Source organism: Rana temporaria, chromosome 10 (assembly GCF_905171775.1).
Source record: "Rana temporaria chromosome 10, aRanTem1.1, whole genome shotgun sequence".
Lineage (NCBI taxonomy): Eukaryota > Metazoa > Chordata > Amphibia > Anura > Ranidae > Rana > Rana temporaria.
The window spans coordinates 119,562,833-119,578,690 of NC_053498.1; the positions used below are offsets into that span (position 1 = coordinate 119,562,833).

At 44.4% G+C, this 15,858-nt stretch overlaps 1 protein-coding gene across 1 annotated transcript; it reads left to right on the forward strand.

The window, feature by feature from the left end:
- The first annotated feature begins 2,428 nt into the window (after positions 1 to 2,428).
- LOC120915860 (nicotinamide N-methyltransferase-like) lies at positions 2,429 to 7,510 on the forward strand. Its single transcript, XM_040326670.1, has 3 exons — positions 2,429 to 2,519; positions 3,533 to 3,740; positions 7,087 to 7,510. The coding sequence occupies exons 1-3, from the start codon at positions 2,429 to 2,431 to the stop codon at positions 7,508 to 7,510; spliced, it is 723 nt and encodes a 240-aa protein (XP_040182604.1).
- Positions 7,511 to 15,858: the final 8,348 nt, after the last annotated feature.

Here is a 15,858-nt window from a genome sequence, read left to right on the forward strand (position 1 = left end):
GTGTACTTTCCTTATTGAGTTTTAGTTCATCGATCTTGTCTTGGATGATGAGCAGGTAAGACATGCCTTGATCTTCTAACTTCGCCAGCTGATCACTTCTCATGTAGTCTACAATAAATTCAACGAATTCCATTTCGCTTGCACCAGTCACTGATGGAATGTCCACGTCTCTTTCATCATCCAGCGTAATAGCTATACAGCTGTTCTTTACTCAGCAGATGAATTTGTTTCCGGATATCCCACATCAGCGCACGACGAGGGGACGCCATCTCTGTTGCACTCTGACAACTTGCACTCACACGGCAGACGACACTCGCGACTCTCCTTGTAGCTCTGCAGTCGACTCACACTCGTCTCGCGTTTCCCTCTCACTGGTACACAACGAATCCCGGACGAGCCCCCAAAATTTTACCGGTCCCAAAATATAGATTAAGGGAACCGATGATTGTAGACGTACTGATGTGATGTGATCATCTCGGCGGGTACTACAAAAATACACGAACAGGAGAATATATGACCATGCTTCTTTATGATGTGAAATGAGTTTCACTTTTACATAACAATACATACAGTTTTTTTATAGTTACATGTTTATAATCGCTAACATAACAACAGTACAGATTGGACTGAAATACTTTTAAAACATAGCTGCAACAATGAATACCATTATATTTTAATAAACATCCATTTTCCTTTTTTTCTGTGTTATAGATACTTATCTTTATCTCTATAGCACACTTTAGCTGTGTCACAATGAGAATTACACTGCATTGCTTATAAATATAAATCCTGAAGCAATTCTCTCTTTTGACCACTAGATGGCGCATCTTGCATAAATGTACAAGCAGTGTATAACCTGTCCATGTGGCTATTAATCCTATATCATTTTACCATGTGCTTCTAATATATATAACTTTGCATAAATCAGGTTGAAATATACCCATATATAACAGTCTAGTGCTTGCAATAAACAGTTGCTCCGACCAATACAATAGTCCTAGGGTTTTTCGCTATTTTCACTGCTCTCAACACATGTTGCTTTGAAAGTCTAATTACAGCCAAACTATTGCACAAAATCTACTTAAACTTTCTCCTGCATCTGCTCTAGATGTTTAGGAATCGTTCTAGTACAGTTTAGTAAGAATGAGAAAGGTTTAAAGTACATACCTACAAAAATACACGAACAGGAGAATATATGACCATGCTTCTTTATGATGTGAAATGAGTTTCACTAAGTCACATGGTGCATGTGGCCTTATATAGACTCTGTTCGGGTACCCTCTCTGCCATCTACTGGTTGTTTTATAGAATAGCAGGATATCAAAAAATAACAATAAAAATAAATGAATGTAGGCTATGGGGTGCCTGTTTTGTCTTTCAAGTGATACCCCAGCCCATCACACACTCCCGTAATCCTGTGATACAGCCGGCAGTGAAACTCTGCTTTAACATGTTAATTTTAAGGCATGATGCACACTTGGCATGCATGGTTCTGGTATGTAGCTGTGGCTGGAGGGCAAAGGTGAACTGTCCAGCCCTACTTCCAGCAGTCTGTCAAACTCTATTATAGTGTGAACGGGCAATGCTGTATCCTGGCCTAGGCCAAAAAGGGCAGCACTTTGCAGGGGGGCAGCACGGAAAGAGTCCCTGCCTTCTTGCGCTAAACTGTTAGTGTAGCGCCAGTCTTATGGGGTGGACTGGGCAGAGTGGCAAATTTGTCTAGCACCCACCCCCATAAATCATCCGCACTACTTCCGTTATGCAGGCGACCGGCATTCTGAGACTGTGGGGTGGGGGGGGGGGTGGTGCTTCTAATTTTACTCCCAACTTTTTGAGATGGGAGCGAGGGACACCTATCAGCAAAAGTATGCAGGCATAGGACACATCCCTTGCTACGCCCCCTTAAAGTAGAATTGTACAAAAAAAAACCAAGATTGGTTAAACCTACAAGTGCTTTTTTTACCAGTGCTATTCATTTATATTGGGTTTTGGAATTTACAAATGCAGCAATTTAGAAATAAGATTAAAGGTTAAGCACTGGAAAACACTTGACATGTGAAGGACTGATCCTAGTGACCATTACCCACTATCTACCATACCCCCCAAAAACCACCTCTGCACCTTACCCCACAAACCCAATAATACCAGGGCCCACGTTATGGAGTAAAATTGGCCTTCAGGCCTCTTTATTTAAAATATAAAATTTTAACATAAATAACTTTTAAATAACTATATACACATTTTAACACCTAGTGGTCTGAAGACCACACCTCTCAGATTGGACACTGGGACAACATTTATTAACTAGGCCTAGTCGCGAGACACCGACTCAGAGGCAGCATTACCGTCCTCAGTGACATAACACTTTTAACCCCTTCCTGGTTAACCCACGTCAACAGAAAGGTACCCAATAACCCCCATACCACGTATGGGTACAACCTTTTTCACACCCAACTTCCAGACTTCTCCTGTCTTACAGGGACCCAAAACCGCCTACACAAAGCCTAAAACCAGGGAGGGTGGGTGGGCAGCTTCTTCCCTTGTGTAAAAAATGGAGGAGTGACAAAACGTCACTTCCTCCGGGCTAGCCACTCCTGCTGCCCCCACCCCACGCAACATCCTATCTCCTCCCCCACTAGCAGAGCCTATCACCTACGGCCAGTCCACCCTGTCTTGCCGGCCCTCCCCTAACTCTGTTTGCTCTGTGCCTCTCTTTTTGAACAGATAAAAGGTGCATTTTATATACATCTATATAGATCAGACCAAAATGAGGAGGAATGAGGGACAGAGGGACATTGCTCCAAATCAGGGACAGTTGGGAGCTATGTGTTTTCTTCTGCACCATTGACATGGTTATATCTTCTTAGTCCTCTCCATCAAATTATCACAAATTTGTGCTTAAAGTAGAACTATAGGCAACACTTTTTTTTTCCATTTTGGACAGAGTAAGGGGTTATAGCCCCAGTCAGTTTATTTTTTACCATCCCTGTCCCATTGCATAGATTTCCCTTTACTTCCTGCCCCATAGCCAAACAGGAAGTGAGAGGAAATCTATGCAAATTAAAGGACTCCATTGCCCCCCCCCCCCAAAGCCCTCAGAACTAGTGTCCCAGCTCGAAATTTTCAGGGGTGTGACCTTGACAGGATGGGGTGGGTCATATTTAAATTAGGGGGTGCACAAGCTTAGTCAGGCCTAGGGCAGCACAAAACCTAAATACACTACTGTGAACAGGGCTGGGTGGTGTACTCAGTAGTACTTTCATTTAGAGTAGTATGCTTCTGGGCATTTATCCCTGGATGCATACAGCCCTAAACGTACATACTGCTGGATGCACCTCCCAGCCCCGTCTAGTCACAACAGTTGTCAGACTGTCATAAAGTTTAAATGGCTGCCAACCGGTGGGCTGGAAAGTTCACCTCTGCCCTCCAGATGCAGCTAGGCACCAGAGTCTCATGCACCAGGGTTAATTGGATGAATGGAATTATTGTGATTATAATCTACATAACATCTGGTTTTGTAATATTCCTACAGGTCAAGCTATGGGTAATTTTTTAATTGACCTCAGCATTGGTTCCTTCATCCACCATCTCTATTCTGCATCCAATTTCTTCAAAGAAATGGTTGTACTAAAATCCAATGAGAAATGTATCATGGAACTGAGCAGATGGCTACATGACCGTACCGGAGCATATGATTGGAAGCATGCATCAACTGTTGTTGCTGAGTTAGAAGATAAGAGGTAACATGTCCCTTAATGGTTCCACAATTGTTGGCTTTATTGTTCAGTACTTGTCTATTTTTTTTAAACCACGCCATGTGTATTTATAGAGGATCCCTCACACCTGCAGAAAAGGAAGGGTGGGAAACAGGTAGCTGAGTCAAGGTTTTACCACCTCATCCCTTTAAATCTGAACACATATGAATTATACAGATTCTGAGGCTAATTTAATGCAGATAAGGCACCAACTAAGTTTAATTACCACGTTAATCAGCCACAGAACATGTGTAATTAATATGTGTTTGGTTTTAAAGGTGTAGCGGCCTGCTGTAGATTTAGAGGGGGTCTGAGTCGTTGCCCGCCTGGGGGTGTTGTTACTATCCCAGGCCAAGGGTGGCAGCAGCAGAGTCAGGGTGTATTGGGTGTCCCCCTCGGCGGCGAATGACTGGGAGTGGTCGACCCACTGTGCATGCTGGTGAGGGGTACTTAAGGGACAGACGCCATTGGCGGAGGCCCGTTGTTCACGCCTCATGGCCCGCCTGGCCTGGGGTGCATGTTCCTGAATCCTGACTCCGGGACCACGTTGGTCCGGGGTTGCGGCTTTGCTTAGTAGGCCCAGTAGTCAGACTGGGCCTGCATTTGCAAGGTGATCCTGTGCTGTCCGTCCTGCGGGAGGAAGCCACTTCATGAAGGAAGCCAGGGGAGGTCCTATCCTGGAGAGGACCATGCAAGAGGCTGGTATCTTGGGAGAAGGCCTGGAAACTTCATCGAAGGATGCACCATACTCTGAGAGGCTCAATGATGGTCGCCTGTCAGATCTAAGGCCCCGTACACACGTCCGAGTAACTCGACGGGCAAAACACATTGTTTTGCTCGTCGAGTTCCTTGTGAAGCCGCCGAGGATCTCGGCGAGCCAAGTTTCCTCATTGACTAACATTATTCCTTATATTACTCTCCAGACTAACTTTATTTGCAATAAATTCTAATGTGTCCAAATACAAAGTGAACAAGTGAATGTTCTATTTTTCAAAAAAACACATCAGATGACGATAAAAAAAAAAAAAGGCTAAAGATGTACAGTCCTCCTATAGGTAAGTTGGTGACTTCAAACCAGAGCAGACCAAGGAAAAGTGATGTAATAGGAAAGAAATCCTACACCTTCTATATAGCTGCCTCTTACCGAAGATGAAGATCCCAACTTGAGATCTTCTGTAGATGTATGGCCTATAACCCGGCCTAAGGGTCTATGCGACTGGATGTTGTTTCTTCGGCAATAAATCGTTCCCCAACCACTCACAAGCAGTCATGTATGATCACAGCCAGGTGAGGAAGGAAAGAAAGGCCAACATAGCGTAATCCAGTAAACATTTAATATAAAAATTGGTTAATATTACACTTACAGTGTGAAGATAAAAAATCGCATGTGAAAATTGTATGGCCGGCTAACACAGCCTGTTCACTCCGGGACTATCTTGTGTAGTGATGACGTCAGCACGCTGCTTCTCCCTACGCCGTTTCGTCAAAACTGACTTCGTCCTGGGGCAGTTTTGACGAAACGGCGTAGGGAGAAGCAACGTGCTGACGTCATCACTACACAAGATAGTCCCGGAAGGGAACGGGCTGTGTTAGTCGGCCAGCTATACAATTTTGACATGCAATTTTTCATCTTTACACTGTAAGTGTAATTTTAACCAATTTTTATATTAAATGTTTACTGGATTACGCTATGTTGGCCTTTCTTTCCTTCCTCACCTGGTTGTGATCATACATGACTGCTTGTGAGTGGTTGGGGAACAATTAATTGCCGAAGAAACAACATCCAGTCGCATAGACCCTTAGGCCGGGTTATAGGCCATACATCTACAGAATATCTCTAGTTGGGATCTTCATCTTCGGTAAGAGGCAGTTATATAGAAGGTGGAGGATTTCTTTCCTATTACATCACTTTTCCTTGGTCTGCTCTGGTTTGAAGTCACCAACTTACCTATGGGAGGACTGTACATCTTTAGCCTTTTTTTTTTTTTATCGTCATCTGATGTGTTTTTTTGAAAAATAGAACATTCACTTGTTCACTTTTTATTTGGACACATTAGAATTTATTGCAAATAGGGATACCTGTTTTGTGTTATGATATCAGGAATATCGACCATATATGCATTCACCTACCTGGTTATATTGTTTTTCTTGGATATTTTCACGTTCATTTGCACAGCTTGTTTTCTATATGTGTCACATAACATGTCTGCTGGGTGTTGATTTTGGTAACTTATTGGTCATATGTATCAGCATCCAGAAGCCATGTTAAGTGACACACTAGTGACAGAGCCAGCCAGAGCTAAGATAGAGTGCCTGCTGCCTGTGAGTTATCATAATGCTGATGATGTTAACCAGTTGCTGATTGCCTGATAGCAGATTTACTACTACAGGACTGCCGCGATGCGCAGGATCACGTACAGTATATATGTAATCCTGCATTTCTGGGTATGGGAGCCAATCAGCGGCTCAGGCGGACTCGATATCCACCGGTACCCGCTGATCATTATGTTCAAAGACAGAACTGTGGTCTGCCCATGTAAACAAGGCAGATTGCCGTTCTGTCAGTATGGAATACATTGATCCTGTGTTCCTGCAAAGCAGGTACAGGGATCTATGCCTTCCCTTAGTAAAAGCACCGCCCCACAGTGAAAAAAACACTTGTTAGGCACACGTTTAACCCTTTGATTGCTCTAGATGTTATCCCCTTCCCAGCCAGTGTTATTAGTACAGCGACAGTGCATATTTTTAGCACTGATCACTGTATTAGTGTCACTTGCTCCCACAAAGTGTCATTAGTGTCCGATTTGTCCACCGCAATATTGCAGTCCCTATATGAGTCGCTGATTGCTGCCATTACTAGTAAAAAATCTCCCTGGATTTTATTTAAAAAATCTGGTCACCTTACCCTAGGACCCAGCCATCACGGACACTCTTAGCTGCGTGAGCACGGGAGGCCATCCTATGACGGCCTCCCAGAACAAGTTGGCCGTGCTGTAGCCGTCATTCGGCTTTATCCCGGTTGTCAAGTGGTTAAATTGCTATGCTTATCATATAGCTATAGAAAGCAAAAATAGCAGAGTCCTCCAGAAGTGCAGAGTATTTCAGGAAAAAAAAGTTGGATGGATAGAGGAAGGAGCAGTGTCCTCTACAGAGCAGACCTTTTCAGCAGAGAATAAATCTGATCTTATGGACAGCAGGGGCCTCTCATATAATTGTATAATTGTAGTCGGGGCTTTCTTTGATAAAGGCTGTGCTATATTAACTACAAAAATTGTTTTTCACTTGCAGCATACTGGAAACTCTCCCTGTAATGCCTGTATTATGTTTTTAGAGACCAACATCAGAACATAGAAATGCGCCTGAAGTCGTCCATCAGGCAGGTTTTGAAATGTAACTTTGAACAGGAAAACATAACCTCCCCGGTGGAGTTACCGCTCGCTGACTGCGTTGTCAGTGGTTTGCTACTGGATAATATCTGTAAAAATGAAGATGAATATATGAAGAACCTGGAAAAGATCATACAGCTGCTAAAACCCGGAGGCCAACTGTTACTTTTTTCGTCAATAGATAAAAGTTACATGATTGTCAGCGGGGAACGGTTTCATTCTTTTAAATACAGTGAGAACTTTGTAAAAAATGCCTTCGATAAGCTGGGGTTAATCATCGATTACTGCGCAGTGCAGAGGAGACGCAGTATGAATGAGTGCAATGATTATAAAGCTATTATGTTCACCGCAGCCCACAAGGGGGAGTAGGTGATTGTAGCTGATTGCATTAATCTCATTGTGTTACATCTGTGCTAAAGTTAGAAATATTAGTTTGCATTATTCTCAGTTTTAAAGTCCTTGCCGCACAATCACATACCTGGTACGCCATCGTGCTTCAAGCGATTGTACCAGGGTGATGCCTGCAGCTTCGACACAGTACCAGTTTTTGGAGCCTAACCAGCTGCTCGATTGCTAATTCAAGCAGCGGAAGGGTAATTCCCCCCCAGCCGCATAATGCGGTCTCTCTGGGTCTCATGTCCCACCGGGCGACCCGAGCGAACCAGCCTGCATGCCCGCCGGATGGCTGGGCATCCCAACAAAGCTACAATCGTCTTTGATGGGCTGCCTGTAATGGTAAACCCGGACATCCCAAGTCTCCCGCGAGGTGCAGGAGTCCCCAACATTTCTGCTGTGGCACCTGCAAGCACCTCCCAATCTCTTGGGAATGATCGGTGCGGCGGGAGGGACAGCTGTGAGCACCGATCTCCCTGTATAGTTTTATTAGATGACAGCCGCCGGAGGGAGAGAAGGAGAAACGGCTGTCAGCTAAAAAGCTATACAGGGAGATCTGTGTTCACAGCTGTCCCTTCCGCCGCACCGATCATTCCCAGCTGTTCTGTGTGCTCCTCTGTGTCCTTCTCCTACCCCCTGTTCTCCTTCGGCCCACTCTGTGTCCTTCTCCGCCCTACCCCTGTTCCCCTCCGCCCCCCGTGTTCTCCTCCTGTCCTCCTCCTCCGCCCCCCTCATCCCCCACAGCCAGATCCCCCTCCCCCTGCTCTCCCACCAGCTGCGGGGGATCTGTCAGGAATTGGACATAGTGAACGAGATCGCTCCTGTGTCCTGTGATAACTGAGCAGACTCTGCTCAGTTTATGAATGAACAGCCTCTGTCTCCTCTTCATTCATCTTCAGTGCTGAGAAAGGGACTGGGGAATCTGTGTCCTCAGTCTTTCTCTGTCTCAAAGGGGAGATGTCAGGGGTCTATATACAGGGCTGTCTTAATGAGAGGGCACACCTGGGCACTGCCCAGGGGCCCCAGCTGCATAGGGGGTCCCTGCACTTTCCCCAAAGCAGCTGGTCCTTGAGCCCACGCTGCCTCGAAATTGGGGCCCCAGTGATGGCACTGAGAGTGATAGATACACAGGGGAGGCAGTCTGCATCCTACCCACTTGATGTCTGTTTACCTGCACTGTCATCATTGTAGGGGCCCCAGAGCATTACTTTCCCCAGGGGCCCATAATGCTATTTACATGGCCCTGTCTATATATACCCCTGATATCTCACCAAAGACCCCAAAAAATGTTATTGTAAAAAAAAATCGAAAACAAAAACTACTGACACCACTCTACCCTGCCCTACCAACACTGTCCACTGCCCCAAGCCACTCCCCCCAAAAAGCATTGTGGAAAAAAATAAAAAACAAATTAAATTGTAAAAAAAATCAATACGTAAAAAACACCGCCCACTGCCACATATCCCCCACCCCCTTCCCCAGAATCACTGTGAAAAAATATTGAAAAAGTGATTTACATTTTTTTTCAAAAGTGGTTACCTTTAACAGCTTTCAAAATGTTGCCTATGCATAGTGAAATATACACCGTTTGTTGCCGCTGCAAGGAATGCGCAATTTTAAAGCATGACATGTTTTGTATCTATTTACTTGGAGTAACATCATCTTTTATATTATATAAAAAATGGGTTATGTATGGTGTGTTTTTTTGCATTAAAATAAAAAAAAAGGTATATTGGTTTCCAATAAATTGCATTTGAAAACCACTGCAAGTACTGTGTGATAAATATATATAATAAAAATATATAATGTTTGCGGGTTCTAAAATATTTTCTAGCAAAAAATAAAAAAAAGATTGTTACATTTAAACAAAAAGTGCTAGAAAAAGCCTGTGGCCAATGAATTCTTTACAGTAAGGTAAAAAAACTTTAATGCAAAGCTCAGCTCTTCATCCCCTTATACCTACCTGAGCACGATCCTGATCCAGAGATGCGCACTAGAGAAGTATCTCTCTCAGCTGTCTCCTTCCTCATTGGCTTAAAGACAGCAGCTTTGACATGAGAGAGTATACACTGAACATGTGAGGCCCAAAAAGACAGTATGACACCCCCTCCTGTCACACTGGGGGTCATTGGTCCCAATGACAGAATTCTCACCGCTCCAGGTGAGCCTCGTGATGATCAGGGGTTGTTGAACCACCAGGGTGCTGGCAATGCGGTAATAGCAAAAAAACAAAAGAACAAAAGCTGGACAGCCGCACTCCAAAATTTTCTTTAAAAGAGATGTCTTTATTTTCAACTGTGCATACAGTCACTGCAAGCCCACAAAAATCAGTATGGCCAACGTTTCGCACTGGCGTCAGTGCTTAGTCATGGCTAAGCACTGACGCCAGTGCGAAACGTTGGCCATACTGATTTTTGTGGGCTTGCAGTGACTGTATGCACAGTTGAAAATAAAGACATCTCTTTTAAAGAAAATTTTGGAGTGCGGCTGTCCAGCTTTTGTTCTTTTGTTTTTTTGCATTGGTCCCAATGGCTGCTGTGCTTTTTTTGTAAAGATGAACTTACACTTTAACCACTTCCATACCGGGCACTAATACACCTTCCCGCCCAGACCAATTTTTAGCTTTCAGCGCTGTTCCACTTTGAATCACAATTGCGCGGTCATGCTACACTGTACCCAAACTAAATTTTTATAATTTTGTACCCACAAATAGAGCGTTCTTTTGGTGGTATTTGATCACCTCTGGGATATTTATTTTCTGCAATTTTTTTTTAAAAATGACCGAAAATTTAGGAAAAAAACCCCTTTTTTTTTTGTTTCTGTTATAAAACATTGTAAATAAGTACGTTTTCTCCTTCACTGATGGACACTGATGATACTGCACTGACGGGCACTGATGTGGTGGCATTGATGGGCACTAATATGCGGCACTGATGGGCACTGATAGGCGGCACGGATAGGCAGCATGGATGGGCTTGGATAGGCGGCACGGATGGGCACGGATAGGTGGCACAGATGGGCACAGATAGGCGGCACGGCTGGGCACATATAGGCAACATGGACAGGCACGCATAGGCAGCACGGACGGGCATGGATAGGCGGCACGGACGGGCACGGATAGGCGGCATGGATGGGCACTGATAGGCGGCATGGATGGGCACTGATAGGTGGCACGAATGGGCATAGATGGGCACTATTGTATGTGTTGTACTAATGAATGCCAAACAATGCCTGCCAATCAGTGATGCCCATTGTGGGCACTGATTGACATCCATTGCGGCACTGATTGGCATGCATTTTTTGTGTCCTCCTCATCCCTGGTGGTCTAGGGTGGCATCCTTCTTTTTTCTTTTTTTTATCCCTGATGGTCTATATGGCCATCCCTGGTCCAGTGGGCATCCTCGGGGGGGGGGGGGGGGCTGTGCTGATAATCGATCAGCACAAACCCCCCCTGTCACAGGAGCAGCCGATCGGCTCTCCTCTACTCGCGTCTGACAGACGCGAGTGAGGAAAAGCCGATTACCGGCTTTTCCTATTTACATCGTGATCAGCCGTGATTGGACACGGCTGATCACGTGGTAAAGAGTCTCCGTGAGAGACTCTTTACCTTGATCGGTGTTGCGGGGTGTCAGACTGACACCCTGCAACAACAATTGCCGCGATATGCGCCCCCCGGGGGCGCGCAGCGGCTCAGAATCCTAAGGACGTCATATGACGTCCAGTCAGGATTCTACAACCACTTTGCCGACGTCAATATGTCATTGGCGGGCGGCAAGTGGTTAAGCATTTAGCAACTATTGATCTAACTATCTAAGATCATTGGGGCAATTACAGGGTCATCTTTATCAGGACCATAAATTAAGATGATATTAAACTATAGCATAAGATGTAATAATTGAATAATACATTAAAAAAAACATTTAAATAATTTTTTTGCTAGACAATTACTTAAAATCCCCAAACATTATAAAAAAAATTCTAACACCCTAGAGCAGGGGTCTCCAAACTATGGCCCTTCATTTGTTCAGAAACTACAATTCCCATCATGCCTAGTCATGTCTGTGAATGTCAGTTTTACAATCACTCATGGGACATGTAGTTCCGCAACAGCTGGAGGGCCATAGTTTGGAGATCCCTGCCCTAGAGATTAAAATGGCGGTCTTTGCAATACTTTATGTCACACCGTATTTGCGCTACACTTTTTTTGAATGAAAAAATAAGACAACAAATAAGACAACAGTAAAGTTAGATAATTTGTTTTATATTGTGAAAGATAATGTTGCGCCGAGTAAATTGATACCCTGTCACGCTTCAAAATTGCGCCCGCTTGTGAAATTTGCAACAAACTTTTTTCTCAAAAAAATCTCCATAGGCGAAGTTAAATTTTTTTTACAGGTTTCATGTTTTAAGTTACAGAGGAGGTCTAGGGCTAGAATTATTGCTCTTGCTCTAACGATCATGTTGATACCTCACATGTGTGGTTTGAACACTGTTTCTGCTGCGCAAGCTCGTCGGGGCGGGGCGCTTTAAATTTTTTAATTTTTTTTATTTATGTTACTTTATTTTATTTACTTTGTAAACATCCCTTGTAATAGAAAAAAGCATGACAGGTCCTCTTAAATATGAGATCTGGGGTCAAAAAGACCTCATATTTGGACTAAAATGCAATTAAAAAAATAAATAATTTGTCTCTTTAAGAACTTTTGACGTTGCTTCCGCCCTGGCATGGAGACGGGTGGGGGCCATCTTCCCCTCACTCGTCTCCATACCCAGCATGAGAGAGGACCCGATCACCTCCGACGCTACTGCCTGCCTACTATACGTAAGCGGCGGAGGGCACGGGAGAGCGGCGGGAGGGGGGCCACTCTCCCGCCACCGATAATGGTGATCTCGTGGCGAATCCACCGCAAAGACCACCATTATCATAAAACCAGACCACTCACTGAAAAGATGGATGCCTGGTTTATGGCAGCTGACTCACTTCTATTCCTGGTCCTAGGTGGTTCAACTTCCTGTTCTAAGACCCCATTGCCTCCTGGGAAATGATGACACACATTTCCCAGGAGTCTCTGGACATTACTGTGCCTAAAAATCGCCCAGCATGCACCTCTCCCTGAAAACCAGGAATCTTTTTTTTATTTTTATTTTTTTATTTTTAATAAAGGACTTTCCCAACGGTGTCTGTGTTTTTTTTTTACAATTTGTTACACTTTCTTTGTGAAATGGTAGGGGTACAATATACCCCATTACCAATTAACATGAGGGGGGGCAGGATCTGGGGGTCCCCTTTATCTTCCAGGTTCTGATAAGCCTCCTGCCCGCAGATCCCCACAACCATTGGGCAAGGGTTGTGAGGATGAGGCCCTTGTCCCCATCAACATGGGGACATGGAGTTTTAAGGGGTCACAGACCCCCAAAGCATCCTCCCCATGTTGAGGGCATGTGGCCTGGTACGGTTCAGGAGGGGGGGCGCTCTCGTCCCCCCTCTTTTTCTGCGGCCTGCCAGGTTGCATGCTTGGATAAAGGGTCTGGTATGGATTTTTGGGGGGGAACTCCACGCCATTTTTTTTTGGAGTGGAGTTCCCCTTAAAAACCTTACCAGACATGAAGGGCCTGGTAATTGAATTTGGGGGGAACCCCACATCATTTTTTTTTAAATTTGATGCAGGGTTCCCCTTAATATCCATAGCAGACCTGAAGGACCTGGTAATTGAATTTGGGGGGACCCCCACGCATTTTTTTTCATTGACTTTTCTCTGTATTGCCGGGAGCCGACAATTCATTATAGCCGCGGTTTTAAATGACTTTTTTTCCTTCAGAAATTACATTTTGTGCAGGGACAGTTCTAAGCATGGGAAACAAGCGCTACTTCACAGGCATACTATACACCCCCCCTAGGTACGAAATTTAAAGGAATATTTCACTTTTATTGTTTCACTTTAAGCATTATTAAAATCATAGCTGATTCTGCTAATGTTGTGCTTTTGGGAACAAGGCAGTGAAAGAGTAAACTGGGGGTGATCAGGAGGTTAAAATGTGCCTAACTGTGATGTTTCTGTGTAAGCAGGGCCGCCATCAGGGGGGTACAGGCAGTACACCTGTAGGGGGCCCGGATGGCAACCCCCTTTTTTTATAAAAAAAATATATATTTTTTTAATATATATTTTTTTTTAAAGGGCCAATTTTTTTTAGGGGTCCGGAGGTTATTATTTTTATTATTATTATTATTATTAAAGGGCTCAGAGGTCCCCAGGGCCCCATGTGGCAAACTCCCCTTTTTTTTTTTAATAAATGTTTATTTTTTTTATTTTTTTTTATTTTATTTTAAAGGGCCCAGAGGTCCCCAGGGCCCTGGATGGAAACTCCCCTTTTTTTATATAAATGTTTTTTTTTTATATTTGTTTTTATTTATTTTTTATTCAAGGGCCCAGAGGTCCCAGATGGCAACCCCCCCCTTTTTTTGTAATTTATTTTTATAAAAAAAAAAAATATATATATATATAGTCAGATTCAGAAAGACTTACGACGGCATATCAGTAGATACGCCGTCGTAAGTCCGAATGCGCGCCGTCGTATCTTTATGCGTATTCTAAAACTGAGATACGCTTCTCTGTTGCTAAGATACGACCGGCGTAAGTCTCCTACGCCGTCGTATCTTAGCTGCATATTTACGCTGGCCGCTAGGGGCGTGTACGTGGATTTACGCCTAGAATATGTAAATTAGCAAGATACACCGATTCACAAACGTACTTGCGCCCGATACGCTGTTTACGTAAGGCGTTTTTTCCGGCGTAAAGATAAACCACCAAAAATATGGCGCAGCCCATGCAAGGTATGGACGACGGAACAGCCGTCATATTTTACATCGTTTGCGTAAGCGTACGTGAATGGGGCTGGGCGTAGGTGACGTTCACGTCGAAAGCATTGAGTATTTCCGACGTGATTCTGAGCGTGCGCGCGCATGGGCCGTACAAACGGCCCTCATTTACATGGGGTCATGGGTAATTTACATGGAGCACGCCCCCTACCTGCCTATTTTGAATTAGGCGGGGTTACGCCGGGCCATTTGCGCTACGCCGACGTAACTTAGGAGGCAAGTGCTTTGTGAATACAGTACTTGCCTCACTATGTTACGTCGGCGTAGTGCAAATGGGATGCGCTACGCCGGCATAAAAATGCGCGCCACCACCAGAGGTCCCCAGGGCCCCGGATGGCTACCCCCCTTTTTTTATATATATTTTTCTTTATTTCTTCCCTGTGTGTTAGTGTGGGGCTTTTACTCCCTAGACCAAAAAGGGCTGCAGGAGAGAAGATCTTGTCATTTCCTTTGCCTGTGTTTAGTAACCTGGTGTTTCGCCAGGTTAGGCGACTTGTCAGCTTTTGTAACGGAAGTGACATTCCATTGCCGCCATCTTGGTACACCATGCACTCATCCACAGTAAAAATTTAAAATAAGTGTGAAATGAAAAACTCCGGTGGGTGCAACAAGATGTTCGCGGGGTGTAGCAAGATGGCGGCGACAGAATGTCACTTCTGATTACAAAATCTGACAGGTTGCCTAATCTGACAAAACACCGGTGACCCCATGTGCACTGACTTATGCCACAAACGTAAATAATGTGTGTATATGAAACCTTAAAGTGATACTAAAGTCAAAAAAAAATTCTTCAAAAATAACAAACATGTTTTTTGCACAGAGCAGCCCCAATCCTCCTCTTCTCGGGTTCCTCTACGGCACTTCTGGCTTCTCCCTCCTGTCGAGCGCCCCCACAGCAAGCAGCTTGCCATGCTATGGGGGCACCCGACCCGAGCCGATCTGAAACTCCATGCATCCATTCAGGCACGGAGCCATGGTTCAGCCCCATCCTCTATCTCTCCTGATTGGCTAACTGACTTTCATTGACAGCAGCCTGAGCCAATGGGGCGGCTGCTGTGTCTCAGCCAATCAGGATGGAGACAGCCGAGGCACTCGTGCACATGGCTGGATAGAGATGAGCTCAGGTAAGTATTAGGGGGGCTGCTGACCACAGAAGGTTTTTTATCTTAATGCATAAAGATAAAAAAAAAACTTCTCCCTTTACAACCACTTTAATATAAGGCATCTACTCCAAATGTCTCAGACTTCTTGCTCAGCTTGTAAACAGGTGTGTCTTGAATATTAATCTCTATTTATAATACAACATATACAAATATTAATTTCATCTATTCCCATGGACTGCTGGGAATGTTCACATAATTATGCCACATACAGTAATTGTCATCTGACTGGTCTGGCAGCCAATCCCACCTAGAAAAATTGCCTAATAGCACAGGAAGGCACGTTA